This window comes from Mus caroli, unplaced genomic scaffold (assembly GCF_978045245.1).
Source record: "Mus caroli unplaced genomic scaffold, Mus_caroli_1 scaffold_4, whole genome shotgun sequence".
In the NCBI taxonomy this organism is placed as follows: domain Eukaryota; kingdom Metazoa; phylum Chordata; class Mammalia; order Rodentia; family Muridae; genus Mus; species Mus caroli.
The window spans coordinates 138,928,433-138,954,933 of record NW_028227259.1 but is presented as its reverse complement, the minus strand read 5'-3'; the positions used below and the strand labels follow the sequence as shown (position 1 = coordinate 138,954,933).

At 50.3% G+C, this 26,501-nt stretch overlaps 1 protein-coding gene across 4 annotated transcripts in view; it reads left to right on the top strand.

Annotated features, from left to right (window-relative positions):
• The first annotated feature begins 6,872 nt into the window (after nucleotides 1–6,872).
• The window catches only part of Eln (elastin), a 45,198-nt gene continuing 25,569 nt past the window's right edge, over nucleotides 6,873–26,501 (top strand). For all 4 annotated transcript variants that reach the window (XM_085837254.1, XM_021163395.3, XM_085837253.1 and 1 more), the window contains exons 1-10: nucleotides 6,873–7,254; nucleotides 15,001–15,063; nucleotides 17,162–17,197; nucleotides 18,063–18,095; nucleotides 21,947–21,976; nucleotides 23,427–23,462; nucleotides 24,790–24,891; nucleotides 25,107–25,298; nucleotides 25,379–25,441; nucleotides 26,129–26,176. In XM_085837254.1, the coding sequence (XP_085693380.1) occupies nucleotides 7,170–7,254; nucleotides 15,001–15,063; nucleotides 17,162–17,197; nucleotides 18,063–18,095; nucleotides 21,947–21,976; nucleotides 23,427–23,462; nucleotides 24,790–24,891; nucleotides 25,107–25,298; nucleotides 25,379–25,441; nucleotides 26,129–26,176 (688 nt within the window). In that variant the 5' untranslated portion in view covers nucleotides 6,873–7,169. The remainder of the gene's footprint in view (nucleotides 7,255–15,000; nucleotides 15,064–17,161; nucleotides 17,198–18,062; nucleotides 18,096–21,946; nucleotides 21,977–23,426; nucleotides 23,463–24,789; nucleotides 24,892–25,106; nucleotides 25,299–25,378; nucleotides 25,442–26,128; nucleotides 26,177–26,501) is intronic.

The following is a 26,501-nucleotide window of genomic DNA, read 5'->3' as shown; positions in this document are numbered from 1 at the left end:
GGGACTGGCATATACTATGAGCCAACTTGCTCTACCACTAAGGCCCCTCAATGAAGGATTATAGACAAGCATTCTGTCTCTAAGCCATGCTCTTAGCACCTCACTGGGAAAGTCTAGGCAAGGGCTCTACCACTGAACCATACTCCTAAATCCCTCACTAGGGGAATCTAGGCAAATGATCTATCACTAAGCCATGCCTCCAGCCCCTCCCTGGGGGATTCTAGGCAGGGGCTCTACCACTGAGCCACACCCCAGCCCCTCCCTGGGGGATTCTAGGCAGGGGCTCTACCACTGAGCTACACTCCCAGGCTTCTATTATTATAATTTTAAGTCAGGGTCTCACTATGTGGCTCAGGCTGGCCTGGAGCTCACAGTCCTCCATGCTGGGGTTATAGCCACCTCAGCTGGCTCCCAGGATCCATGTTGCCATAAGTCCTCACAGAGTAGGATCTGCATGCGTATCTTGGCACGTTACTACACCATCCATCATGGTTTGCCCCCATCCTGACTCATCCCACTTTAGTCTAAACCTTTACTTTCGTCTGCCAGAGCCGCTGGCCACCTGGGGTTATTGAACCATTAAAAGAGCTAATGCAAAAGAAGATTAAACTCTAAATGTAAAAACACAGCATCTTCAAGAGTTAGGACAAAAAAAAAAAACAAAACAGAATGTAAAATGTCTTATTTCTTCATATGAATTACCTGCAAAATGATATTTCAAGTGTTGCTTCAATGTTTATTTATTTTGTGTGTTATGTGCATGTGTGTGCCACACCACATCCTGCACTTGAACGTCAGAGGACAACTTGTGAGGGTGAATCTCACTTTCCACCCTCTAACCTATAGGGAGCAAACTCAGATCCTCAGGTTTAACAGCAAGCCAGCCCCTTTACCTACTGAGCCATATTACCAGCTCAGAGTTTCTTTTGTCTTATTGAGCTCGTAGGATATTTAAAAAATCAGGGGCTGGTGAGATGGCTCAGTGGGTAAGAGCACCCGACTGCTCTTCCGAAGGTCCAAAGTTCAAATCCCAGCAACCACATGGTGGCTCACAACCACCTGTAATGAGATCTGATGCCCTCTTCTGGTGTGTCTGAAGACAGCTACAGTGTACTTACATTAAATAAGTAAATAAATAAATCTTTTAAAAAAAAAATCAGAGAGAAGAGCTGGACTTAGTGGTACACACCTATAATCCCTGCACTCAAAGAGGCTGCAAGAGGAGACTCTCAGGTTCGAGGCCAGCCCTGGTTATGTAGTTTAAATGGGTGTCAGGGACTTGAGAGTATAGCTCAGTTGGTCTAGCTCTGGATCTCATCCCTATCATCACAAAAAAATTTAAAAAATAAATATTCACTAGTAATTAATATAAATCCAAAGGGAAATAAGTCCCTTGTGTGTGACTGGAAGCTGGGGAAAAGCATGTTCTGTCCTTGGATCTCGGTCCCAACTGCTCCTTCTTTCCTTTCCAAACCTCAGTATGAAAATTCATGTTCCCCTGCTAATGTAACCTGTTAACTCCATTTCCTCTGGGATTAGCTAGAGGTGAGGCTCTTGCTCCCACTAAAGATGCATGACTGCCAGCGGGCCTTCAGTTTGCCAAAGACAGAACAGAACCAGGGTGCTTACTGATTTCAGCTCTGCCCAGGCCAGCCTCAACACTGTGGCTGCTCCTCTCACTAGACCACGGTCCCACAGAGCAGCGTGATCTTAACAATGTCCTCTATGGACAAGAAAAAAAACCCAAGGCATACCGCTGGTACTTGGAAGATCCCGATCCAAGATCCGACACTGTCATAACAGACATACACGCATGGAAAACATCAATGCACAGAAAATAAAGATTTCTTCTTTTAAAAGAAACTGTGGTAAGGATGCTGAAGTACAGCTCTCCACAGTCGATGGCTTCTGGCAGCGATGCTGAAGCATTCTCCGCCTGCATTTCCTGGAAGTCTCATTGGTACACAGCAAAGCTGGTGGATCCTTCCATCTGCCAGCCATGATAGCGACTCATTGTGAGGGTAATAAGAAGGAAATACCTAAATTGAGTCCAAAGCTCTTCAAAGAGGTTCAAGGAACAAGATGGAAGACAGGCCAGGAGCTAGAGACTCACCAACAAATGCCCAGTATCCCAACTTCAGGAGCAGCCTAGGGGCTAGGGATCCCAGGCCAGTCAGGGAAGGAAGGCTAGGGAGGTTGAACTGGTCGTACAGGGACTGGGAGGAACGGGGAATGGTAGGTAGTGCGTGCACGTCATCCTAGCCACTCAGGAGACTGAGGTGGGAGAATCAGATCTCAAGGCCAGCTCGTGCTACCTAGTAAGCAAGTTCAAAACTATCCTGTGCTGCTTAGCAAGACTCTATCTTGAAATAAAAGGTTTTTTTAAAGCTAAAGATGTAGGTCTGTTGTGAAGAATCAGCCTAGAATCCCCCAGTGAGGGGCTGGGGGCGTGGCTCAGTGGTAGAGCCCCTGCCTAGAATCCCCCAGTGAGGGGCTGGGGGCGTGGCTCAGTGGTAGAGCCCCTGCCTAGAATCCCCCAGGGAGGGGCTGGGGGCGTGGCTCAGTGGTGGAGCCCCTGCCTAGAATCCCCCAGGGAGGGGCTGGGGGCGTGGCTCAGTGGTGGAGCCCCTGCCTAGAATCCCCCAGGGAGAGGCTGGGGGCGTGGCTCAGTGGTGGAGCCCCTGCCTAGAATCCCCCAGGGAGGGGCTGGGGGCGTGGCTCAGTGGTAGAGCCCCTGCCTAGAATCCCCCAGGGAGGGGCTGGGGGCGTGGCTCAGTGGTAGAGCCCCTGCCTAGAATCCCCCAGGGAGGGGCTGGGGGCGTGGCTCAGTGGTAGAGCCCCTGCCTAGAATCCCCCAGGGAGGGGCTGGGGGCGTGGCTCAGTGGTACAGTATCTGCAAAGCCCCAGATGTATCCCCAGGACTATAGAAGAAAGAAACAAAACAAAGCGGCTAAAAGTTATCTGAATGGCTTCTGAGGGTCTCTGCACAAATCACTGATGTTCTTAGAGCCACATAGAACCTGAACACTCTGCCCCTCCAGCTAGAGGGACACGGGAAGAACAGCATCCCACCATAGACTTTGCCCAAATGACTCTCCCCGGGTGCCGCTCAGCCTACAGCGAGCTGGGCACCCAGCGGGCATCAGAGTTTGTTAGTGATCTTGGTCAAGGGCACCCAGCCATGCTCGGAGAATAGTTTTGTAAAAAAGCTCATTTTATCTGTCCTACGCTGTCTAGAGAGGTGGCCGAGCACTTGAAGACGGCTGGATTTTTGGAATGTTCAAGCAACTGGCTAATGGATGGATGTCAGCCCGTGACTGGCATTCCTTGCCTTTGCCATATCAGTGCATGTGTTGTGCTAACTTGAGGGGATGAGCAGTGCAGAGAATCTGGGGCCATGTACCCTTTGTAGGTACGTGGAGCCTTTGTAGCACATGCGGGGCAAGCTAATGCACTGAGTTCAAGAGACCAAAAACTGGGGCACAAAGCAGGTCCTTGGCCCAGCAGCCTGAAGCCTATTCCAGCTCCAAGTCTTCCCTCTATACCTCTCCTGGATCCTCAGAGTAGACCTCTCCTGCTGGCTCCAGCCTCTTTCCCAATCCTGGAATTAATAAAGCTCCAAGCAGACTGTGGTTTGCAAGTCTGCAAGCCACTTCCTGCCCGCGTCACTACTCCAAGAGGAGTGGGGCCCAGCTCCCCACCAGTACCCCTGCTTTCCTCCACCCAGGACTTGGAGCCTCAAGCCGTGCCCATGTCATGGTCTCTGTCCCCGTTAAGGACTGAGTTAGGGACTTTGGGAATCTCGTAATCTGTTTACCCAGGGTATCCCCAAAATCAACACAGTACATAAGAGCTATGCCCATGCTGTGCCCATGCTGTGCCCATGCTGTGCTGTTTCTAGATGGTTTGTGTTCTCTTTCTCTCTCTCTTTCTCTCTCTCTCTCTCTCTCTCTCTCTCTCTCTCTCTCATATTTTAATTTCTCCTCATGTTTTAGTTTGGTTTTTTTTTTATTTTTAGGGATGTGTGTGTGTGTGTGTGTGTGTGTGTGTGTGTGTGTGTGTGTGTCTCATGGAGCCCAGTCTGGCTTCAGATTCACTACATAACACTTTGGACTTCTGGTTCTTCTGCCTCTGCCTCCCAAGTGCTGAGATTCCAAGAATGCACCACTACACCCATCTCTTTTGCTTTGTAAGATCAGGTATTGCAAAGGAGCCCAAGCTAACCTGGAGCATGCTATATAACTCAGGCTGGTATCACTCTATCCTCCCGTCATTAAGATGGTTCAGGGAGTAAAGGAAGCTTCCTGGAGAGCCTGATGACCTGGGTTCAAGTCCCAGGACCCCCTTGGAGGGAGCAGTGAACCCATTCCTGCAAGCTCCTCTGATCCCCACATGCATGCCATGGCACATACACACACAATGCAACTGAACACTATGATTTCCTGCTCCCTGCCGCACAAGCGCCGTGCCAAGCTCTGTGATGGTCCTCCTATCATGTCTCCCTTCTCCAAAATTCTGGTGATGTCTTGGGTGGTAAATCATGGGATGGGGGAAAATTGTCTAAGATCTCAGACTGACACAGTAGAGGCTCTGTTGAGCCAGACAGCTACACCACAAACGGGGGCAGAGATTGTAGACCTAGCTTCAGCCATGATACTGTTGGTACCAAATGGATACAGAACACTTCTGGGCTCAGGGCAGAAACGTGTGCCCAAGCTTTCCTTGTCTTTGTGCTGACTTTCCTAGTTAAGGATAGCTGGCATCAGCTAACAGATGAGACAAGCGAGAGCTACAGAGGTACACAATTATAATCCCAATGCTCAGGAGGCTGAGTCAGGAAGATCTGGGGTTCAAGGCCAGCCTGGGTTATATAGTGAGACTGTGAGCATCTTGGAAGAAATGGAGGAAGAGAGGAACTGGAGAGAGGGAAGAAGAAATAAGGAAAAAGAGGAAGGGAGGGGAAAGGAGACAGAAGAAGAAAGGCAGGAAGGAAGGAAAGGGGGAAGAATGAAGAGGAAGACATAGGAAGGGGGAGAAAGGAAAGAGTAGAGGGAATTATGAGGAAGACATAGGAAGGAGGGAGGAAAGAAAGAGTAGAGGGAATTATGGGAAAGAAATAGAAGGAAGGAGAGAGGAGATGAAGGAGGATGGGAAGAAGAGAGGAGGAAGAGGAAGAAAAGTAGGAGAGGGAGAAGAGGAAAAAGAGGAAGAAGAGGAAATGAAGGAGAAGGAGAAGAAAGAAGAAGAGAAAGGAGAAGGAGAAGGAGGAGGAGGAGGAGGAGGAGGAGGAGGAGGAGAAGGAGAAGGAGAAGGAGAAGGAGAAGGAGAAGGAGAAGGAGAAGGAGAAGGAGAAGGAGAAGGAGAAGGAGAAGGAGAAGGAGAAGGAGAAGGAGAAGGAGAAGAAGAAGAAGAAGAAGAAGAAGAAGAAGAAGAAGAAGAAGAAGAAGAAGAAGAAGAAGAAGAAGAAGAAGAAGAAGAAGAAGAAGAAGAAGAAGAAGAAGAAGAAGAAGAAGAAGAAGAAGAAGAAGAAGAAGAAGAAACACGAGAACCAAAAATTAGCCCAGGTCCACCTAAGCCACCTGCCTTTGATCTCCCACCCCCACCTCCACCAATGCTGTCATCTCTGCAGACTCCTCTATGCCCTGTACTGTATAAGACATCTGATCAGACATCCTTAACTCACCCCTCTGCACCACCTTCTACAAGAGAAAGACTCTAGGACCTATGGCCTGGACTTTTTCTTCTAACCAACTATGACCTGTATACAGCAAGCAACCATCTCCCTCTCCTGTCCTCCAGTACTTCACATACACTCAGGAGTCTGAGAATGACATAATCTTCCTCTGACCTACACTTCACATTCCTTAAAGCCTTACAGGGTCTCCATATGCTCAGGGACAGGGTGGCCAGGGCACTGATCGCAAGCTTTCCTGGAGGGCTGTCTCTGCTGGTTCAGCATAGGCTGCCCCCTTCTGGCCAGTAGAGGAATAGCATCCTCAAGCCTTCCCAGAGCCTCCAAGAGAATCAGTTTCCAGATGCAAGTGAGAGCATTGGACAGGTGGTGAAGAAGCAAGAAGGAGAATACTGAGTTAATAGTCATCTGCACAGGGCTCCCACTTCCATGTTCCCTTCCAGGCACTTAAGACCCAGTATGACCTCTGTTGGACACTGTGCCTTGCTCAGGGGCGGTGCAAAGCTGTGCCCGTGGCCCTTACAGAACCAACCAACACCTTATGCAAGGATCATCTTTGAGCCCTAGGGAGACACTAAATACATGGCTCTCACTCCCAAGCCACTCGCCTGACCTCAGCCCCTTGGTCTCTGCAACCATAGACCCTGGACTTATCCAACACCCTTTCCCAGGCTTCAAACAGATGGCTAAGACCTTGTCTCAACCATGATGAACTAGATCATATGTCAAGGTCCCTAATCTGTTCCTAAAATGCCCCCACGGTACTATGTCTATCCTATTCTCTCTCCCAGACAATTCTGCTCGCAGACCTTGAACTCTATAGACAGACTCCCTTAGCCCCATCAACCTACCCAACCCAGTTTTGGGTAAAGTCTGTCTCTAGCCAGGCTTGGGGGGTGTCGGGGTGTCTGCAAGACCAGGGTGGGAGCTGAGGCGCGGGACAGCTGGCCTGTGTCCCCACACTGGGCCTGGGGCCCAGGCAGAGGGGCGGGGGCCTGGCTACTCCAGCCTTGGCTAGGGCTGGGATTTTTTGGCCGGGCTGCCTGGGCCCTCCCTCCTGCTTCCTCTCCAGAGGGCTGTCCTGGCAAAGGCCCCCCTTGCACTTTCTGGCGGGAACAGGGCCAGGAGCAAGCAAACAGCTACAGAGGGAAAGCGGGAAAGCGATTGGGGGGGGGGGAAGAGAGCACGCGCGCGCGTCAGTGTGTGTGTGTGTGTGTGTGTGTGTGTGTGTGTGTGTGTGCGTGTGCAGGAAAATAGACCCATAGTCCAGGCAGATTCAGCCTAGGAGGCTTGCAAGTCTGGCCTTTCGTAATTGCCCCCTCCCCCGCGGCCCCCTCCCCCAGCTCCCCCTCCTCCCGCCCTCCTCTCACCCGCCCTCTCTCCCTCCCTCCTTCCCTCACAGCAGCCTACCAGGCAGCAATTACGCTTTGGGGATAAAACGAGGCGCAGAGAGCAGGCTGGGGCAGTCCTCCCCGAGATGGCGGGTCTGACAGCGGTAGTCCCGCAGCCTGGCGTCTTGCTGATCCTCTTGCTCAACCTCCTCCATCCCGCGCAGCCTGGAGGTAAGGGGCCCCTCGCCGGTCCCACGCTGCCCCTCGCTGGTCCCACGCTGTCCACAATCTGCGGGACCCTGCCGGCCAGGTGGCAAGACTGATGGGGAATCCCGGAGATGGATGAGCCCTTCAGCTCCAGATCCCCCCTCCTCGAGACAGGGAGGGTTCTGGGAACTGTCTCCTCTTGGGAGCCAGCTCCGTGTTAGGGGTCCTGTCAAAGCTACACTCCGCCAGTCAGGATGGTCCCTACCTCCTGTCCAAGCTCGAAGGGGTCCTCTGAGTCACCTGAGTGCTTTCCAGTGGTGGTGGCAGTTTGCACACCTGTGCACACCTGTGTACATACCAGCCTGGGGAGAGACAATCCTGGTTTGTCTTTGCTTGGAGATGTTCGGATTCTGTGTGTGTGTGTGTGTGTGTGTGTGTGTGTGTGTGTGTGTGCACGCGTGTGTGTGTGTGTTTCATACTATGTTGCACAGGTGTCAGTGTGAGGTTCTAGCCAAGCATGTCCCTGAAGGAAGAGTGTCTGGGATGGTATGAAGGTCTGTTCACAAGTCCGTTCCTAGACAGATGGAGGTACAGGGAGGCAAACCGTGAAGTTGTCTGATGGGATCTGCCAAAATCCAACACCCAGCTGGGCGTGGTGAGCCACACCTGTGACCCCAACATGTAAGTTAAAAGCCAACCAGACCCCTATCTCAAGAGCAACCAGGGGTGTTGAGGATGTCCCCGTTGATGGAGGGCATGCTAAACATTCTCGAAGCTCTGAGTAAACTAGGTGGGCGTGGTGACACATACCTGTGTGGTGGTCATCGGAGGATCAGGAATTCAAGACATCATTGGCTACCTAGTGAGCCATTTGGGCTATATCAGGCTGTCTCAAAAAAAAAAAAAAAAAAAAAAGTCCTAAAGACGTCTGGTGCCCAGGTGTAGGACGTCACTGTGTGTGTGTGTGTGAGCGTGAGCGAGTCCATGCCTGTATAAGGGTTTGCTGAGATGGAATACAGGCCAGAGCGTGAGCTGGGGAAAGTGCCCATCTCCTGGCAATCAGGACATGGCTGGTATCAGAGGCTGAGCCTCAAGGTATCCTTTTAGTCATCTGATATGTATCCTGACCAGGCACGTTGGGTTATGGGGGAGGAAGGAGTTTGCTCCCACATAGAAGGTGCATCCAGCTGTGGGGAAAGAGGTGTGAACCTATGAACCATCTGCTGGGGTCTGGTTTCCGTAAGAGACCTCATTGTCGTGGGAACCTGAACTTGAACTGGGGACAGGAGGCTACAGGGCGGGGTTGGACAGGGCTGTGGTCAGAGACTGAATAAGAACAGCATCTGTCCCTTGAGACTTACTTGCTGGGGGCTAGGAGCCTATTGTAGAACAAGAGTTCCGGGGCTGGAACGAGACTGAGATTTGTGGGTACCAACAGGAGGGCCCATTAAAGAGCAGTGTCTCTGGGTCACCTGACCCTCCTGCCCCAGATGTGGTCTCATAACATTTGCCCACCCTTCTCCCTAGATGGTTATACTAGTTCATCATAAAGAAACTGTTTATCTTTACAAGTAGGAAAGCTGAAGCTAGGCATGAAAAACCACACCTGACACAGGATGCTATTGAGTCGAGGGCAGCCTGAGCTATAGTGAGATCTTGTCTCAGTATCATCTACAAGAAGGCTAGAGGCGTGGCTCGCCTAGGAGAGTTCTCATTTGCACGCTCGGAGCTCTGCATTCTATCCCCAGCACCACATTAAACCAGAGGTGGTGGCTCATGCCTGTGGTCCCAGCTCTCAGGAGGAGGAAACAGAAAAATTAGGAGTTCAAGGTCATGCTTAACTGTATAGGGAGTTCAAGGCTAGCCTAGGCTATATAGCCCAGTTCTTGAAAGGTACAGAATTAGAGCCTGGGATAGGCTAAGGCTGTCTCTGGAAGCTAATATCAACTAGCTTTCTGCCCTGCGGGGAGGTGCCAGGGAATATTAGGAAGATACTGCCCTGGGGCGGAGTCTTCCTTTAAAGACAGAACAATCCCTTCTCCCTAGCAGCCTGGGTGATATCACTCCATATTCAGTTGCCATTATTCCCTATGACGAGACATCTCAACTCTCTCCCAGGTGGCCAGAGTCACCGGGTTCAAGTAAGAGGCATGTGAATTGATGCCTTTCAGGATCTGTTCAGACTCCACTGAAGTCCAAAGAGGTCAGAGTCCTGGGAGGAGTTGGCCACTGGTCACATATACCTACCTAGTCCCCCACCTGTCTGATCCTAGGGGAGCCTAGTCTCCCCACAAGGAAGATGTCATAGGTAACAGTTCCTTGTCACCGACGGAGGTAGTAATAGCATTTCCTTTGAATACTGGCTTGCTTCAGCCTCTATGCTAAAAGGGTTGTATGAGCCAGGTATGGTGGCCCAGAAACTGTGCTACAGAGTAAGGTTCCAAGGCAGCCTCTGCTATGTAGTGAGACCCTACCCACCCACCCCCAACCCAAAAGGAAGTAAAAGGTCACCAGAAGAAAAAGAAAATCAGGCATGGTAGCATGCCTGTCTTTTGCCTGTTTTAGCATTTTGGAGATGTAGAGACAGGAGGATTGGGAGTTTAAGGCCATCATCTATGTAGTGAATTGTAGGCTAGCCTGGGCTACATGAAACTCCTTCTTCAAAAAAGTGTGTGTTGAGGGAGGGGCACATTAGACATAAAACTAAGTTCAATGATCTCCCTGACAGCAGACATGTTTTTAATATCCCTCCTGTCATTTATTCCCTGAAGGTTTATCTCAGCAGATTTCAACCCCGATGAGCATGCCAGTCGCCTGGGTCAGTGCTGTGACCCACGAGCTCTTCCTTTATTTGATCTGCGGAGGCTCTTGACTGAGGGAATTGGGTTTTAACAGCTCCCCAGGTACCTCTGATGCACAGCCAAAGAGTTAGTCCCTTGATCCAGCTCTGTGTGTCTTGTTGGAGCAAGGAACGGTCCGCCCACCCACGGGAGCACGGCTAGCTTTTGAAAAGCGCCTGGCAGCCTGCTCTGTGCACGAAACAAACAGCTCGGTGAGGCTTTATCTGCTCAATCCAGGCTGCCCCACTGGACTCTCGCTTGGCCCCGCTCCCTGTGGTCTTTGAACCTCCTGGCAGCAAATCCGAGGTCAAATGTAGATACCATGCTAAGGCGCTTCATCGGGCTGACTCTAGGTTTCCCTGGCCTGCAAGAAGAAAGGAACATTCCTACTTCTTAGGGCCCAGCCCCCTAAGAATCAGCGGAGTTTGGGGACAAGGGAAGCAGTAGCCACTTGATAGCAGCTGCTGCTGAGATGATAATGTAATATGATAGCGTAATATAAAATATAGCCACTGAGATGACCATGGGACATGGAAATTGTAAAGTGACAGACTCTCTTGCAGTTTGCCAGGGAGCTGAGAGTCCTTGGAATTCGTTCCTATCTTTGATTTTTCTAAGGTTTTGTTCCTTATATATTATTGTTTATTTGTGGTGCTGAGGCTGAACCTATGGCCCTGGGGTATACTAGGCAAGTCTTCTACCTCTGAGCTGTGTGCCCAGCCTCTAAGGTAGAGATTTTTCTTTTTCTTTCTATTTGTATTTTGTTTGTGTGTTTGCTTTGCTTTGTTGAGATGGAGTTTCATATAGCCCTAGTTGGTCTCGAACTCACTATGTGGCTGAGAGAGACCTTGAACTCCTGATCCTTCCACTTCCTGAATGCTGGGATTACAGCTGTAAGCCACTGAACCTGGCTCTAATTTCCTAAGGTTAAAACACACTTTCCTTTTGGGGTCTCAAATATATAGCTCTGGCTGTCCTAGATAGAACATGGTGTATGTAGGAGATATTAGCCTCTCAGACTTGCAGCAATCCTCCTGCCTCTGCCTTCCAAGTGCTGGGATTATCAGTGCTCATAACCATTTCTGACCTCCCCAGCCCAGTTTCTAAGGCTTGATTCCCTCTGTCAGATGTGGATGGTACATAACAGGTGACAGGAGAGGAGAGGTCCCAGGGAGGGTACTCCAGGGAATCTGAGCATATCTGAGGTCCCTCTTGAGAGAAAGTCAAGTTCAACTGGACATGGGGATACAGGCCTGTAATTAGCAGGACAAATCTAGCCTGAGCTACCTAAAGAGTTCAAGAAACTAGCCTGGGCTACAAAGAAAGACCCTGTGTTGGAAAGGAAAAAGAAGAAAAGAGGAGGGGAGGATAGGAGAGTTAGAAGAGGGGAGGGGAGGGGAGGGGAGGGGAGGGGAGGGGAGGGGAGGGGAGGGAAGGGGAGGGGAGGGGAGGGGAGTTGTGGGACAGGAGGGGAGGGGAGTTAGGGAAGAGGAGGGAAAAGGAGGGAAGGAAAGGGGAGAGGAAAGAAGAGAGGAAGTCAAAACAGAGAAAACAATCCGAGAGACTGAGAAGTAGGCTGCCATCCAGGAGGAAGCCCTGTGGAGACCACACAGACAAAATGAGGGCTGATGAGTCCCCCATTCCAGAGAGCTTCCAGGCAGAGAACTAAGGGATGTTTTCAGGGGTTCTAGCCCAAGCCAGAGGACTGTTCTGATCCCTACAAGGCTAAGGTCATGATTCTCACATGTGAAAGACAAGATCCGCCCCAGGCTAGCCAGAGGAACGAGCCAGACCCACATAAAACAAGACGCAAGCGTGTTCCAAGCCAGCTGCTTGTGGCCGGCTGTGCATGGAAGGCAGGAGGAGCCTTGGCGGGCTGAGAGAAGGTAGGACGAAGCTTCAAGCACAGACGGAGAAAGGAAGGGCTGGGGTGGGCGGGGCCGTTCTCGGTAGGAGGTGGGCGGGGTCGTTCTGGGTAGGAGACACTGCTGCTACCAAGAGAGGGCGGGAAGGAGGCCCCCAGAGGAGGAGGTCACCGTGAGCATTAAATGGTTTTAAGATGAGGAACTTGCTATGTTGCACAGGCTAGCCCAAACCTCCCTGTGTAACCCAGGAAAGCCCTGAACTTCCTATATGTAACCCAGGCTGGCTTTGAACTGTCTATGAAGTTCAGCATGACCTCAGACTCGCAATCCTGGTCTCCACCTCTGAGTACTGTGATTACAGGTACGTGGGCATCATGTCCCATCCACAGAGTCTGCTCTTCTTTGTACATTCATTGTTTAGATATCATGGTGGGGCAGTGGTCAGAGGACAGCTATAGGGAGTCAGCTCTTCCGCTCCACCATGCAGATTCTGGGGATTGAACTCAAATCGTCAGGTTTGGCAGCCAAGATAACGGCAGCTATTCAGCCTTCTTCGTGATTATTCAGCCTTCTTCGTGATCTCAGGAGAAAACCAGGAAACAAAAACTCAAGCCAGGCGAGGTGGCACACCCCTGCCGGGCCAGCACTCTAGTGGCTGAGGCTGGAGAATCTCTCGTGTTCAAAACCAGCTTGGGCTACATAGTGAAATTCAGTCTCAAAACAGCATTCCAGCTATCTGTCACTCGCGTCCTGGCTTGGGGGCAGAGGAGGACCAATGTTACGAGGCTATGGGGCATGGCCGTGGACAGCAGAGGGAGGAGCTGGAGAGAGGAAAGTAACAGCTTCCTCAGGAAGGAGCCTAGTTGGGGGGGGGGGGTTATCGAAGAGCAAGTCTCCAAAAGACAGGAAGAGGGGTTCACAGCAAACCCCCTCTCCCAGGGAGCTTGAGAGGGACAGAATCCCTCTGCCTCCTTCCCTCATCATTTATTAAGTACCTATTGTGTTCATGATCCTAGCCAAGTCACTGGCACTTTCTCTTAACAATTACTCTCTGTGCCGGGTATGACCTGATCTGTTCTCTCCTGTTTAAATGCTTGCAACCCATACAAGGCAGCAAACATCTCACCTACATTGGGGGAGAGTGGGGCTTGGCCGGGCCTGGGGCTCAGTTGGCAGGGTGCCAGCCTAGCAAGCACCAAGCCCTAGGTTTTATTCCCAGCACTGGAATAAAAACAGGTGTGGTGGCAGAGATCACCCAGCCAGCGAGGAGCAAGGAGAGAAGCCAGAGGGCTCCGTCCTGGGTCCCCTCACTCTTCCAACCCACCATTCTGTTCCCAGCAGGCAGCTTTTGGGCTGGAGAACAGAGAGAACAGGAAAGGATGTGGAGAGACGTCAGAAGGGAAAAGGCAGAAATTCACCCTGGAAGCATGAAGCTCAGAACTGGAGGCCAGAGCCAGGGAGAGCATCAAAGGCTTGGGAGCCATGTGTGTTTGGCAGCTCAGGATAGCACTAGGAGGCTTATTTCCTGCAGATTCACCCCTCCCTGAATCCCCCAAGCTCTGAACAGATTGCTCAGACCATCCGGGCCTGACATGTGGTCTCTAGAGGGTCAGGAGAGGAGGGGGGCACAGACCCCAGGAGGTGGTGGCGCCAGGACTTTAGCACAATCTACCCATGTCAGCCAGACATTTCCAACCCTGCTGGGCTGACAAGGCCCAGCGACCAGGCAGGCCCAGCTGTGTATTGTCACTGAGTCTCTGAGGCCAGACATACAGACATCTGGCTGAGAGGTCTCCTTGGACCCACTGCCAAGCTACGTGACTGCCTGGCACCCACCTTGTGTTCCCCCACCATGTGACTTTCGGGCTCCCTTCTGCAAAGCAGAGCTGGGCCATGATGACAAGGTGACTTGCCAAGGTTAGAGGTCATGATTCAGTATAGGAGTCTCTATTTGTTGCCATGACAACAGCTCTCGGGCCAGCATCTGTAATATTCTCCAATGAGATCTTTGGCTGACCCTCGGGGGACTGAACTGGTGACCTTGGCTTAGAGTTAACTGTTCCTCAGGAAACTACTTGATTTGCTCATTCATGGTGTTCCCACCCCCTCCAGTCCCTGGCCCCTCCCAAAACAGCGCTGGGTCAGATGACCAGAACCCCACCCAAAAAAAGCTGCCCAGGGGCCTGGGACACAAACCTCCTCACACTATCATATCAGAATGAGAATGGCTGATGTCAGGCAGAAGCACATCTCCTAATGGCCCAGCCTGCCCTCTTAGAACTGGCTACAGCCAGGCTGCCCAGTTCTGAGAGAAGTCAGTGGGCAGAACAGGTAAGTAGAGTCCCTTCCCCAGAGACCAGCCACAGCCACAGGCAGGGACCCCTCTCTGCAACAGTGTTAAGCCTCCTGCCCAGAGAAGGAGCCCGGGTTCATTCCAGGCTTCGTGTTTATCCAGCTGTGTGGCCCCAGCCACTTCCCTTAACCTCTCTGGGCCTGATTTCAAGTGTGCTGGGACTTCATTGAGAATCTCTTCCCTTCTGACTTCATTGAGACACTTTGAGAAGAGTGAGAAAATGCAAAGCTAGGTGTGGTAGTTCATGCCCATGATTCCAGCTACTCAGGAGTCTGTGCAGTGGGGAGTTGGGGGTGTTTACAAGGTCAATACCACTCTGAATTATGCACAGTGAGACCTTGTTTCAATAAACCAAGAACTGGGGCATGATTCAGTGGTAGAATATCTTTCCAGAATCCCCCAGTGATGGGCTGGGGGTGTGGCTCAGTGGTAGAGCCCCTGCCTGGAATTTCCCCAGTGAGGGGCTGGGGGCATGGCTCAATGGTAGAGCCCCTTCCCAGAATCCCCCAGGGAGGGGCTGGGGGCGTGGCTTAGTAGGAGCATGCTTCTAAGCATACAAACAACACAAAAGGAACAAAAAAAATGTAAATAGAAGTTGTTTGTCCACAGACACTAATTTATAGACAAACAATACCACAATCATTATTAATACCTTCATTAAAACATGTTTGATAAACCTGACTAACCAAAGAATCTACTTCCTTCCTTTTAGGGGTTCCAGGAGCTGTGCCTGGCGGACTTCCTGGTGGAGTTCCCGGTGGAGTCTATTATCCAGGTAATGTGCATAAAGTTTCCACACAGCTATGTATGACAAATGGGAATGGACTGTTCATGAGAAATAGAATATTTTAAAACATTTTTTAGAGATTTATTTATTTATTATATAGATATGAGTACACTGTAGCTATATAGATGGTTGTGAGCCTTCATGTGGTTGCCGGGAATTGAATTTAGGGCCTCTGCTTGCTCCAGTTGGCCCCACTTGCTCTGGTCAGCCCCGCTCACTCCGGCCTGTTTGCACCAGCCCAAAGATTTATTTATTATTATACATAAGTACACTGTAGCTGTCTTCAGACATTCCAGAAGACGGCATCAGATCTCATTATGGATAGTGGTGAGTCACCATGTGGTTGCTGGGATTTGAACTCAGGACCTTCTGAAGAGCAGTCAGTGCTCTTAAACACTGAGCCATCTCACCAGCCCCATTTTTAAACATTTTTCCATTTATTTTTAGAGCTTGCATGTGGAGGTCAGGGGATAACATTTTTGTTTGGTTCTTTCTTTCTAATTTGTTGTGTTTGCTGAGACAGTCTCACTATGTATCTATCCCTGGCTGGCCTGGAACTCACAGAGATCCACTTGCCTCTGCCTCTGAAGTGCTGGAATTAAAAGCATGCACCACCATGCCCAGCTCCAGAGGACAAGCTTGGGGAATCAGATCTTTCCTACCACCATGTGGGTCCTAGGAACAGAACTCAAACTGTTAGACTTGGCAGCAAGTGCCTTTGCCCACTGAGCTATTTCATCGGCCAGAGATGTTTTAACATTTAAATTTCTACCACCAAGAACATGCAAGTCAGGTCCACTTTCCCAAGCATTAGCCAGGTTGGGAATGTGGCTTAATTTCTAAAGTCTCTGCCTAGCATGTGTGAAACCCTGTGTGGGTCCCATCCCCAACTCTGCATAAACCAGGTGTGGTGGTGCATGCTTGCAATCCTAGCACAAGGAGGTATAGGCAAAGAGGACAGACATTCAGGGTCCATCCTTGGCTATAGAGAGAGCTCTGGCCAGCCTAGGGTGTATGAGACCATGCCAAAAAAAAAAAAAAAAAATGCAATTAGCAGAGCTAGATGTGAAGGCAGACATAGAAAGTCAGAAGTTCGAGCCGGGCGTGGTGGCGCACCACCTTTAATCCCAGCACTCGGGAGGCAGAGGCAGGCGGATTTCTGAGTTTGAGGCCAGCCTGGTCTACAAAGTGAGTTCTAGGACAGCCAGGGCTATACAGAGAAACCCTGTCTCAAAAAAAAATAATAATAATAATAATAAAGTCAGGAGTTCGAAGCCAGCTTGAGCTGCATAGCAAGACCCAGTCTACTTCCTAAAGCAAGCTGCTGATGGAACAGCTCTTAAAAGCATAAATATTGTACAAGATGGAGCATAATCTCCGCTGTCAGGAGCCTGGCGCCTTCACACATTCCTGTCACCGGAAGGTTCACAGTCCTCAGAGCATTAATCCCACTCCTGGCAACCCACTGGAGGCAAATGACTGAGAGGAGAGAAATGGAGCAACTAAGCTGCAGCTGTGGCTCAGCTGGGGGAGTGCTTGCATAGCATGTGTGAAGCCCGGAGTTCCATCCCTAGCATCACATAAACAGGACGCTACAGTGAATGCCTATCACACTGAGCAAGCTAGCCAGCAAGACTAGCCATATCAGCGAGCTCTGGGTTTGATGAGACATCCTGTCTCAATGAATATGGAGTGATGGGGGATGATTCTAGACATCAGCTTTGGGCCTCCACTTGCACATGTATGCATGCATGTATGTGCACACACTTGCACATGTATGCATGCATACCAGACACATACGTGAAAAATGGGAAGAAAATAACTAAAGTGAAATCCGAAGACTCTCTAGCTCCATCCGAGGACAAACCGACACAAGACTGTTGAGCCAGTAAGACAGAAAAGGAGACTGAGGGTCACAGAGGTTGACTTGCCCAAAGTCAACTAGGGTTTGGCAGTGGGAAGAGGGGTGTGGCTTATATGGAAGGATATTGATCGTTTATCTCTCTCTTCCCTCTTTCTCTCTCTCTCTCTCTCTCTCTCTCTCTCTCTCTCTCTCTCTCTCTCTCTCTCTCTCTCCACACAACAGGGGCTGGTATTGGAGGCCTGGGAGGAGGAGGAGGAGGTAAGCTCAAAAACCAACCCTAAATTCCTCAATGGAAGGATCTGTTTATCATCATGACCCACCCCTAACACCATCATTAGATGTGGTGAGATCTCAGCAACTAAAGGGTCCTTGTTACATGGGTTTCTCCAGTGGGAAAGAGAACCAATTCTAAACAAGACCCTGATGGCCCCATTCAGAGCTCTTGTCGTTTTTCCTGAGGGCCCCTTCCTATTTTATATTTCTTTGATCTCCTCCCCAACATTCCCGCTGGCTGGAGATTAACTCCTTTTAGAGGGGGTTAAAAAAACAAAACAAAACAAAACAAAAAAACCAACAACCTTGAGAAATTGCTGGAGATGTTGGTGTATGCCTACAACCCAGCACTTAGAAAGCAGAAGCTGGGGGACCAAGAGTTCAAAGTTATCCTTGACTACGTAGCAAGTTCAGGACCAGCCTGAGCTACATGAGACATAGCCTTAGAACAAAACAGACACAAAAGACACCATTTAACCAAATATCCAGAGGGAGAGCTGGGTTCCTGGAAGCTCCATGCCTAAGCAAGAGGACTCTCTGGACATCTTTAGCACTTAGGGAAGAGACCCACATGCAGCCCTCACTTTCTACTGAGGGGAGCGGAGAGGTGCAGGGTTAAGGGATGGATAAAGGACTAAGAGATGGAAGGGAGTATGTACCTATGATACCAAAACTTGGGAGGTGAAAGCAAGAAGTTTAGGAGTTCAAAGTCACTCTTAGCTATATTGTGAATTTGAGGCCAGATGGGGCTATGATGAGACCCTGTCTGATACCAAAGAAAAAAAGGGAGGCAGTGGGGAGAAAGGTGGGTCACCTTCTCCCTGCCATTCATCATCTCTTCCCTCTGCAGCTCTGGGACCTGGAGGAAAACCACCTAAGCCAGGTAAGAGCCACCAAGGGAAGGTCCCTGAGATGGAGAGGGTGGGATTCCCAGAGCCATGGCTGGCCAGGGAGCCAAAGGAAGGGAGTTAATGCTAGCAAAAGCCCCCAGGTATCAACAGGCTAGAGTCGGGCCCCAAGTTGCCCAACAAGAGAAGATGGAAGATAATTCAACGGCTGTGTCCTGCATGGGCTATTGTGCCAGCTTCCTGATCACTGCCCTCTGGAATGCTCCCAACGCTTCAGGCAAAGCAAAATCGGAGGTCCCCATGGCTCTTTAAAGTAGCACTTTACAGTAGAAGGCCCCCAGATGGTGTATCTAGATAGACATTTGACTTCTGACTCAGATGTGAGCTTGACTCTAAGATGAACCTGACCGTGGCCCCAGAATATCTTTCTGCCTCTTCCCAGCCTCCTTCCAGCTGAGTCCAGACCATGGAGTTTTCTACTTTAATCGGTCAGCAGCAGCCACACTCAGCTTTGAAGTGGTGCCAAAAGGGGGGAGGGGTCTCTCCCGGAAACACTGTTGGTTAAGAAGCAGGTGGAGGCCACGGTCTGGTAGTGCACACCTGTAATCTTAGCCACTGAAAAGACTGAGACAGGAGAGGGTTCTGAGTTAGAAAGGTCAGCCTCAGATGGCTAGGAAGACCCTGTCACAGAATAAAAAGTAGAAAGAAGACTTAGGGTGCAGTTCAATGGTAGAACTCCCGCCTAGAATCCCCCAGGGAGGGGCTGGGGGCGTGGCTCAGTGGTAGAGCCCCTGCCTAGAATCCCCCAGGGAGGGGCTGGGGGCGTGGCTCAGTGGTAGAGCCCCTGCCTAGAATCCCCCAGTGAGGGGCTGGGGGCGTGGCTCAGTGGTAGAGCCCCTGCCTAGAATTCCCCAGGGAGGGGCTGGGGGCGTGGCTCAGTGGTAGAGCCCCTGCCTAGAATCCCCCAGGGAGGGGCTGGGGCCATGGCTCAGTGGTAGAGCCCCTGCCTAGAACCTCCCAGTGAGGGGCTGGGGGCGTGGCTCAGTGGTAGAGCCCCTGCCTAGAATTCCCCAGGGAGGGGCTGGGGGCGTGGCTCAGTAATAGTTGATCACCTGCAATCCCTTAGTGAGTATCCAGAAGCATGCATGGCTCAGGAGTAGAGCACTTGTGTAGCATGTTGGAAACCCTGTACACACACACACACACACACAGAGACAAACTTCATTATAGTCCTATTGCTGCCCCTCCCCCATGTGTGATGCTTTCTATGTGGCACATGCGTCCCCACCCAGTGCCTGCCACCCTGGCTTCAAGGTCACATGCTTCTGGACAGTTTGGATGTCCAACTGCTCTTACAAAATCCTGATGACAGATGATCCAACCACTAATGAATGTGTGAGAAGCAGATTCCCCTTCGCTGAAGCCTATGAGAGTTGTGAAACTTCAGGGCCAGGGCCAGCAAGGGAGGAAGAGGACAGGGCATCCGGGTAAGCTAGGTCCTAGGGGCTGGGAGTTTTGTAAAGCCTGGAGATCCCATGGCTTGTTAATTCTCCTTGGGGTGCCAAGGACGGAACTGAGAGTCTGTTCTATGCTAGGCAAGCACTCTATCACTGAGCTACAACTTTGTACATTTCTTCAACGATCGCATTGATTTATTGGTTTTCGTATATTTCTTTATTATGGGTCTGGTACGCATGCACCACAGTGTGCCTGTAGAGGTCAGAGGATAAGTTTTGAGCACTGATTTTCTTCTTCCACCATGTAGGTCCCAACAACTGAACTCACGTTGTTGGGCTTAGTAGCAAGTGCCTTCACCCACTGAGCCGTCTTATTTTGTGTTTTGATTCAGGGTCTCACTAACTTGTCCAGGCTGACTTTGAACTATATGTTCCAGACAAGCCTTGAAATTTAGATTCTCCTGCCTCAGCTTCTTGAGTGGCTAAAATGACAGGCGTGTGCTACTAGGTACAGTTCCTAAGGTCATCTTTTAGTGCCAGGATAGAGTGAAGGATGTAACAGGCTTGGTTAGGCCACCATGAATAACCCAATGTAGGTTCCCCACATCCTGACTAGAGGGACATCCGGGCCTGCCCAGGCAGGATGCGATGGAGTGCAGGCATCATACAGATCGTGTTTGGGAACAATTAATCCCCAGGGAGAGGGGGTGGGTGTCTGGCAGCTATTCCTCCATGTGGGTGCTGTAGGCTGGCCCCTCCCTGCCTGAGTTCTCAGTGGGGGACCGGGCAGCTGGGAGCCAGCACTGCCTACACCCAGAGCACCAGCTGGAGGCCAGCAGGCTGGCCAGCCACTGCAAACAAGGGGTATGGGCAAGGACAGGAAGGAGCCGGGATGAGCACTCATGGGATACCCTGGCAGGTTACACACAGTAGGTGCTACCAGCTCACAAGCTCAGTGGCCCCAGAAAGGTAGGGATCAGGGAAGCTATAAATAAATGGATATATTAGCCATGCACAGTGGCACAAGCCTGTCAACCTAGCACATTCAAGAGACTGAGGCCAGCAGGTAAGTTCAAGATTATCCTGGGTTACAGAGTGAGTTAAGTATTATGGAAACTGAGGTAGGAAAGCTACCAGCTCAAGGCCAGTCTGGGCTAAATACATGTTCAAGGCCAGCCTGAATTACACAGTGAGATCCTAAGTCATGGGGAGAGCCAGACAAGTTAGCACATGCCTCTAACCCTAGCACTTGGGAGGCAGAGACAAGCAGATGTTTATAAATTCAAGGCCAGCCTGGTCTGCGTAGCAAGTTACAGTCCAGCTAGGGCTACATAATTAGACCCTTTCTCAAAAATAAAAATAATAAGAAATAAGATTAAAAGGCTGGGTTTGTGGCTTGGTTTGTAGAACACTTCCTAGCATGTACAGATCCCGTCCTGGATTCCATCCCCAGTACCACATAATAAGGCATGGAGGCACGTGCCTGCATTCTTAGCAATCGTGAGAAAAAGACCAGAGGACCAGGAGTTCAAGGTCATACCCGGCTGCACACTGAGCTTAAAGCCAGCGAAAGCTGCATGAAACCCTGTCTCAAAAGGAAACAGGTGGCAAGAGAGATGGCTGGGCAATTAAGAACACATGATCTTACAGAGGACTAGGGTTCAGTCCCCAGCATGAACAGAATGGTTCACTTGTAACTCCAGTTCCAGGGAATTCGACTCCCTTTACTGGCCACCACCAGCACCATACACACACATGATACACATACATACATACAGGCAAAACACTCGTGCATATAAAATATAACTCTCTTAAAATTTTTCATTTAAGGGACTAGAGAAATGGCTTAGTGGGAAAGGGCACACACTGCTTTTACAGAGGACCCAAGTTCGGTTCCCAGCACCTACACCAGGCAGCTGAGAGTGGCCAGGAACTCAGCTTCAGGGGATCTGACACTTCTGGCCTCCATAGACGCCTATACTCATGTGCACATACACACAGAGAGACACATGCAAATATACTTAATTTTTTAAAGTAGAAATAGCCAGTAATGGTGACATATGCCTTTAATCTCAGCTCTTGGGAGGCAAAGGCAGGTGGATATCTGAGTTCAAGGCCAGCCTGGTCTACAGAGTGAGTTCCAAGATGGCCAGGGCTACACAGAGAAACCCTGTCTCAAAGAAAGAAAGAAAGAAAGAAAGAAAGAAAGAAAGAAAGAATACTTTTTTAAAGATTATCATTTTTAAGAGAATAGTAAAGATGGGGAAACTGAGGTTCAACAAGAGGAAGGTGACTCCCTCATCTACGCAAACCAAGGCAAGGGGCAACAGAACTCTAGAACCTTCTAACTCCAAAAAGAAGCAGATAGACAAGTCAGGCCCTGGACTCCCAGCTGTTTTCCAACCCTTAATTCCCTCTCCCTCCTCCAGGTGCCGGACTTCTGGGAACGTTTGGAGCAGGTGAGTCTAAAAGACTGTTAATAAAGAGCAGCAAGCAACAGTGGAGACCAGGCTGGCCCTCAAACTCCACCCCCTTCTTTCTTTTACTTCCTGTCCAGTCTGGTTCTCTCAGCCTCTCCATTGGACAGTAAAGATCTGTGCATGTCCCCTGCCCTCTATGAGCCCTGTAAACAAGACCGGCTTGAGAGGAGCTATTGACAGAACTGGGGAGGGACAGGGAGGTGAGACCAGGAAGTTATTAATCCAGGCAGCCTCATTTCCCTTAGTCTTGTATACATATGTATTATGGTACTGGGGATGGAACCCAAGACTTGCATACATGTGGTGATCACTGTATCTCCTGAGCTACATGCTCAGCCTTCACACAGTTAGAGGACAAGTCTGGAAGCCTGGTCAGAAGAAAGATGCTATCCCAGGGAGAGCCGGGAAGACCTCTCATCAGGACTTAGCAGACCCTATGCTTGGAGAACCCCTGAGAGGACTTTGCCCTACTGTAGACCCCACAGCCAGAGCTGGTGCTGGCAAGAGATAGTTCTCCCATAATTGGAAACAAACCTGCCAAGGCAATCCTCCAAAACTCCAACCTAACTGGGCCCATCGGTCAAGGCCAAGGACATGGAATGTCTCCTGGAGGAGGAGAAGGAATGATCAGCCCCAGATGTGGGAAGGAGAGAGCCAGAGGGATCCATTTGGCTCCTCATGAGTCTGAGCAAGGAGGATTCCTGACAGAAGGGTAGCTAGATGTTGTACAGGAAGGAAGTTCAGGGTCAGGGAGGTGGCACAGTTCATAGACCCCTTACCTAACATTATGAAGCCCTTAGCTCCAACCCGAGGACCATGTAAACTGGACTTCCTGGGAACTGCCTGAAAACCCACCATTTGGAAGGTAGAGGCAGGAGGATCAGAAGTTCAAAGTCAACCTCAGTTACACAGCAGGTTTGAGTCAAGCCTGGGCTACATGAGACCCTGTCTCAAAAAAAAAAAAAAAAAAAAAAAGCAGGGTGGGCACTTACAAATCCAGTTGGAGGGGAGGGGTCTGCATCAGAGCATACCATCAAGGGAGCAGAGAAGATGCCTGGGCTGGTATAGATATAGATAAGAACTCACCTCTTCTGGGCTCCAGTGGGAGCAAGGCTGGCCTGGAAGGAATGTGGGTTTGCCTGCAGATAACATCTGCCATTATAGAAAGCCAGCTGGGTCCTGGCCACTGCCAGGCCTCCTGGGAGACACACAGGCTAATCATATTTGTTAGAGAATACTATGTCAGCTCCACCTATAGTATCTGATCACTAGCTCATGGCGCAGATTTGTCAGGATCGTATGCCCTCCACCACAATGCCAAAGATAGTAGGGGGCAGCCTAGACACCCACTGCATGATGACACCCTTCTCACAAGGAGCCCAGGTATGAAACCCGCACACCTATTTCTCTTCATCTCTCTCTTCCACAGGTCCTGGAGGACTTGGAGGTGCTGGCCCGGGGGCAGGTTAGTGTGAACAACTGAGCATCACACCAGGTCCTCACCCCAGCCTAGGGCATCAGCCTGGGATAAACAGCAGGCAGGCCCAGAGTTTGAGCCAAGTGTTAATGACGGCACGAATGAGGGATGACACCAATGTCAGCCGCTCCTAAGAAGCTACCCAGGGGACAGTTGTAAAATAGAGATGAGACTGGATAGAGACATCTCCCAAGGGCACCCAGGGGTGGATCTGCCCACCAGAAAAGGAACCATAAATGGTGGTGGTACATGCCAGGAATATACCAGTGTTTGGGTGTAAGGCCTAATACTATGAGGATCAAGGCTATCCTGGGCTATATAGGAAGTTCCAGACCAACCGGGCATATAGACTTTGTCTCAAAAAAAAAAAAATATTGAGGCTGGACATGGTAGCAGACACCTTTAATCTTAGCACTCAGGAGACAGAGGCAGAAAGATCTCTGTGAGTTCAAGGTCCACCTAGTCTACATAGCAATTTCCAGCAGCTAAAATTATATAATGAGATCTTGTCTCCAATGCATATATATATATATATATGTGTGTGTGTGTGTGTGTGTGTGTGTGTGTGTATGTATGTATGTATATATATATATATGTGTGTGTGTATACATATATATGTGTGTGTATATATATATTATACTTACATATATATACTTACATACATATGTGGATATAGATGTAGATATAGATAAAAATTTGCCTCTTCTGGCTTCCATCCCCAGCACTGAAGTACCCATGAACCCAATATTTGGTAGGTGGAAGATAAAGTGGTTCAAGGTTAGCCTCAGCTACATAGTGATTTCCAGGCCAGCCTGGACTACACATATATCCAGACTTTGTCTTGAAAACTAAAAGATTCACACAGTTTTGTCAGGCTGAACGGTTTTGTTAGGCATAGACAGCCTCTAACACAGTGGTTCTCAACCTTCCTAATGCAGTGACCCTTTAATACAGTTCCTCATGGTGTGGTGACCCCCAACCTTAAAATCATTTTCATTGTTACTTCAGAACTGTAATTTTACTGTTCTTGTGGATCATAATGTAACTATCTGTGTTTTCCCATGTCTTTGGTAATCCCTGGGAAAGGGTTGTTCAAACCCCCCCCCAAAGGGGTCGCGACCCACAGGTTGAGAACCACTGCTCTGACATGTGCTCCCATCCTGGTAAGCAGGACACACCAGGTGACAACAAACACCTTCAAAGGACACAGAATCTTGAATCCCATTCCTGGGTGAAGGGGTCCAGGCTGTGCTGAGGCTCAGCAACTCCAGCTGAGCATGGCAGTTGGGAACCACACAGACACTCTCCTCCACAGGTCTCGGGGCCTTTCCTGCAGGCACCTTCCCAGGGGCAGGAGCTCTGGTGCCCGGGGGAGCAGCAGGGGCTGCTGCGGCTTATAAAGCTGCCGCCAAAGCTGGTGAGTGGTCCTCTGGCTTTCCAAGACCTCCAGACCTAGGAGATAAAGACAGGGGGGAGGGGGCTGTAGAGAATCCTCCTCCCTGGAGAGATAATGAGGGTGGCTAATTGTACCCAATCTTGAAGTGGCTTGGTAACAGGACCAGACCCTAACACCTGCCCCTCAGTACACACTTCTTATCTGACCCCTGAACTTTCCTGCTCCTGACTTCGCAGGAGCTGGGCTTGGTGGCATTGGCGGAGTTCCAGGTGGTGTTGGCGTTGGCGGAGTTCCAGGTGGTGTTGGCGTTGGTGGAGTCCCTGGTGGTGTTGGAGTTGGCGGAGTCCCTGGTGGTGTTGGAGTTGGCGGAGTCCCTGGCGGTGTTGGTGGTGGTATTGGTGGCATCGGTGGCTTAGGAGTCTCGACAGGTATGGTGACTAGACCTGAGCGCGTGGAAGTGGTGCCAGTAGACCTGGGTGGACTCAACGCTATAATCCCTTCTGTCCAGGTGCTGTGGTGCCCCAAGTCGGAGCTGGCATCGGAGCTGGAGGAAAGCCTGGGAAAGTTCCTGGTCAGTGAAGAATCTGTGGGGGATAGAGGTTAGAGGTCAGGGAGGAGAGGTCAGAGGTCAAGGAGTCTGTAGAGGTCACAGCCCTCCCCTCTCCAACACACTGGAGGATGAAGGGAAAAGTACATGCCGGATCCAAAGCAACAGACCTGTGATTGGGCAATAAGGCTGAGTGACTTGACCTGACATCTAGAAATTTCTATGCTCTTGGAGCAAAAAAACAAAAAAAAAAAAAGAGAGAGAGAGAGAGAGAGACCTCCCAGACAGGCTCTGGATCACAGATGGGGAAACTGAGGTTTTAAATGTTGAGTCAGAGCAGGACGGCCCACAGCTGTTCCCGGTAGAGCTGGAGGTGGGCCCAACATCCTGAGGCACCCCCATCTGGTGCTCATTTGGCCCTACGCTCTTTAGGAAGTGACTTCAGGTTAACGAAAAGGCAAACATCTGGAAGCCTTTGGACATGAGGTGGGCTGGCTAGGCTGTGTAAACAGGCTCTGGGCTCCAGAAGACAGTGAAATCAGTGCTCTGAAGGATCTGCAGGCTCTCTAACAGAACAGAGAGTGCTGTGGGCCTGCTCTGTCTATCCCTAGCCACCCCAGTGGGGACCATGGAATGCAGGGCCAGGATAGCTGTTGCCGAGGTCTGGTGCCGTGACACCTCTGCTAAGGTTTCTTGCTCTCTTGCCTCCAGGTGTTGGTCTTCCAGGTGTATACCCAGGCGGAGTGCTCCCAGGAACAGGTGAGGACAAGAAGGACGGGCTGGGACATAACGCAGTTGATAGAGTGCCTACCTAGCATGGGTTCCATCCCCAGCATCACATAAACCGGGTGTGGTGGCACATGCCTTTAATCCCAGCACTTTGAAGGCTGAGGCACAAGGAGCTTAAGCTTGAGGCCAGCCTGGGATACATAATGAGCCCTTACTTCAAAGAACAAAAACAAGAACAAAGAGTGGGGCTAAAAAGATGGCTCAGTAATTAAGAGCACAGGCTGTTCTTCCGGAGGACATGGGTTCAATTCTTGGTAAGCACATGGAGGCTCACAACCATCTACAATTCTTCTGT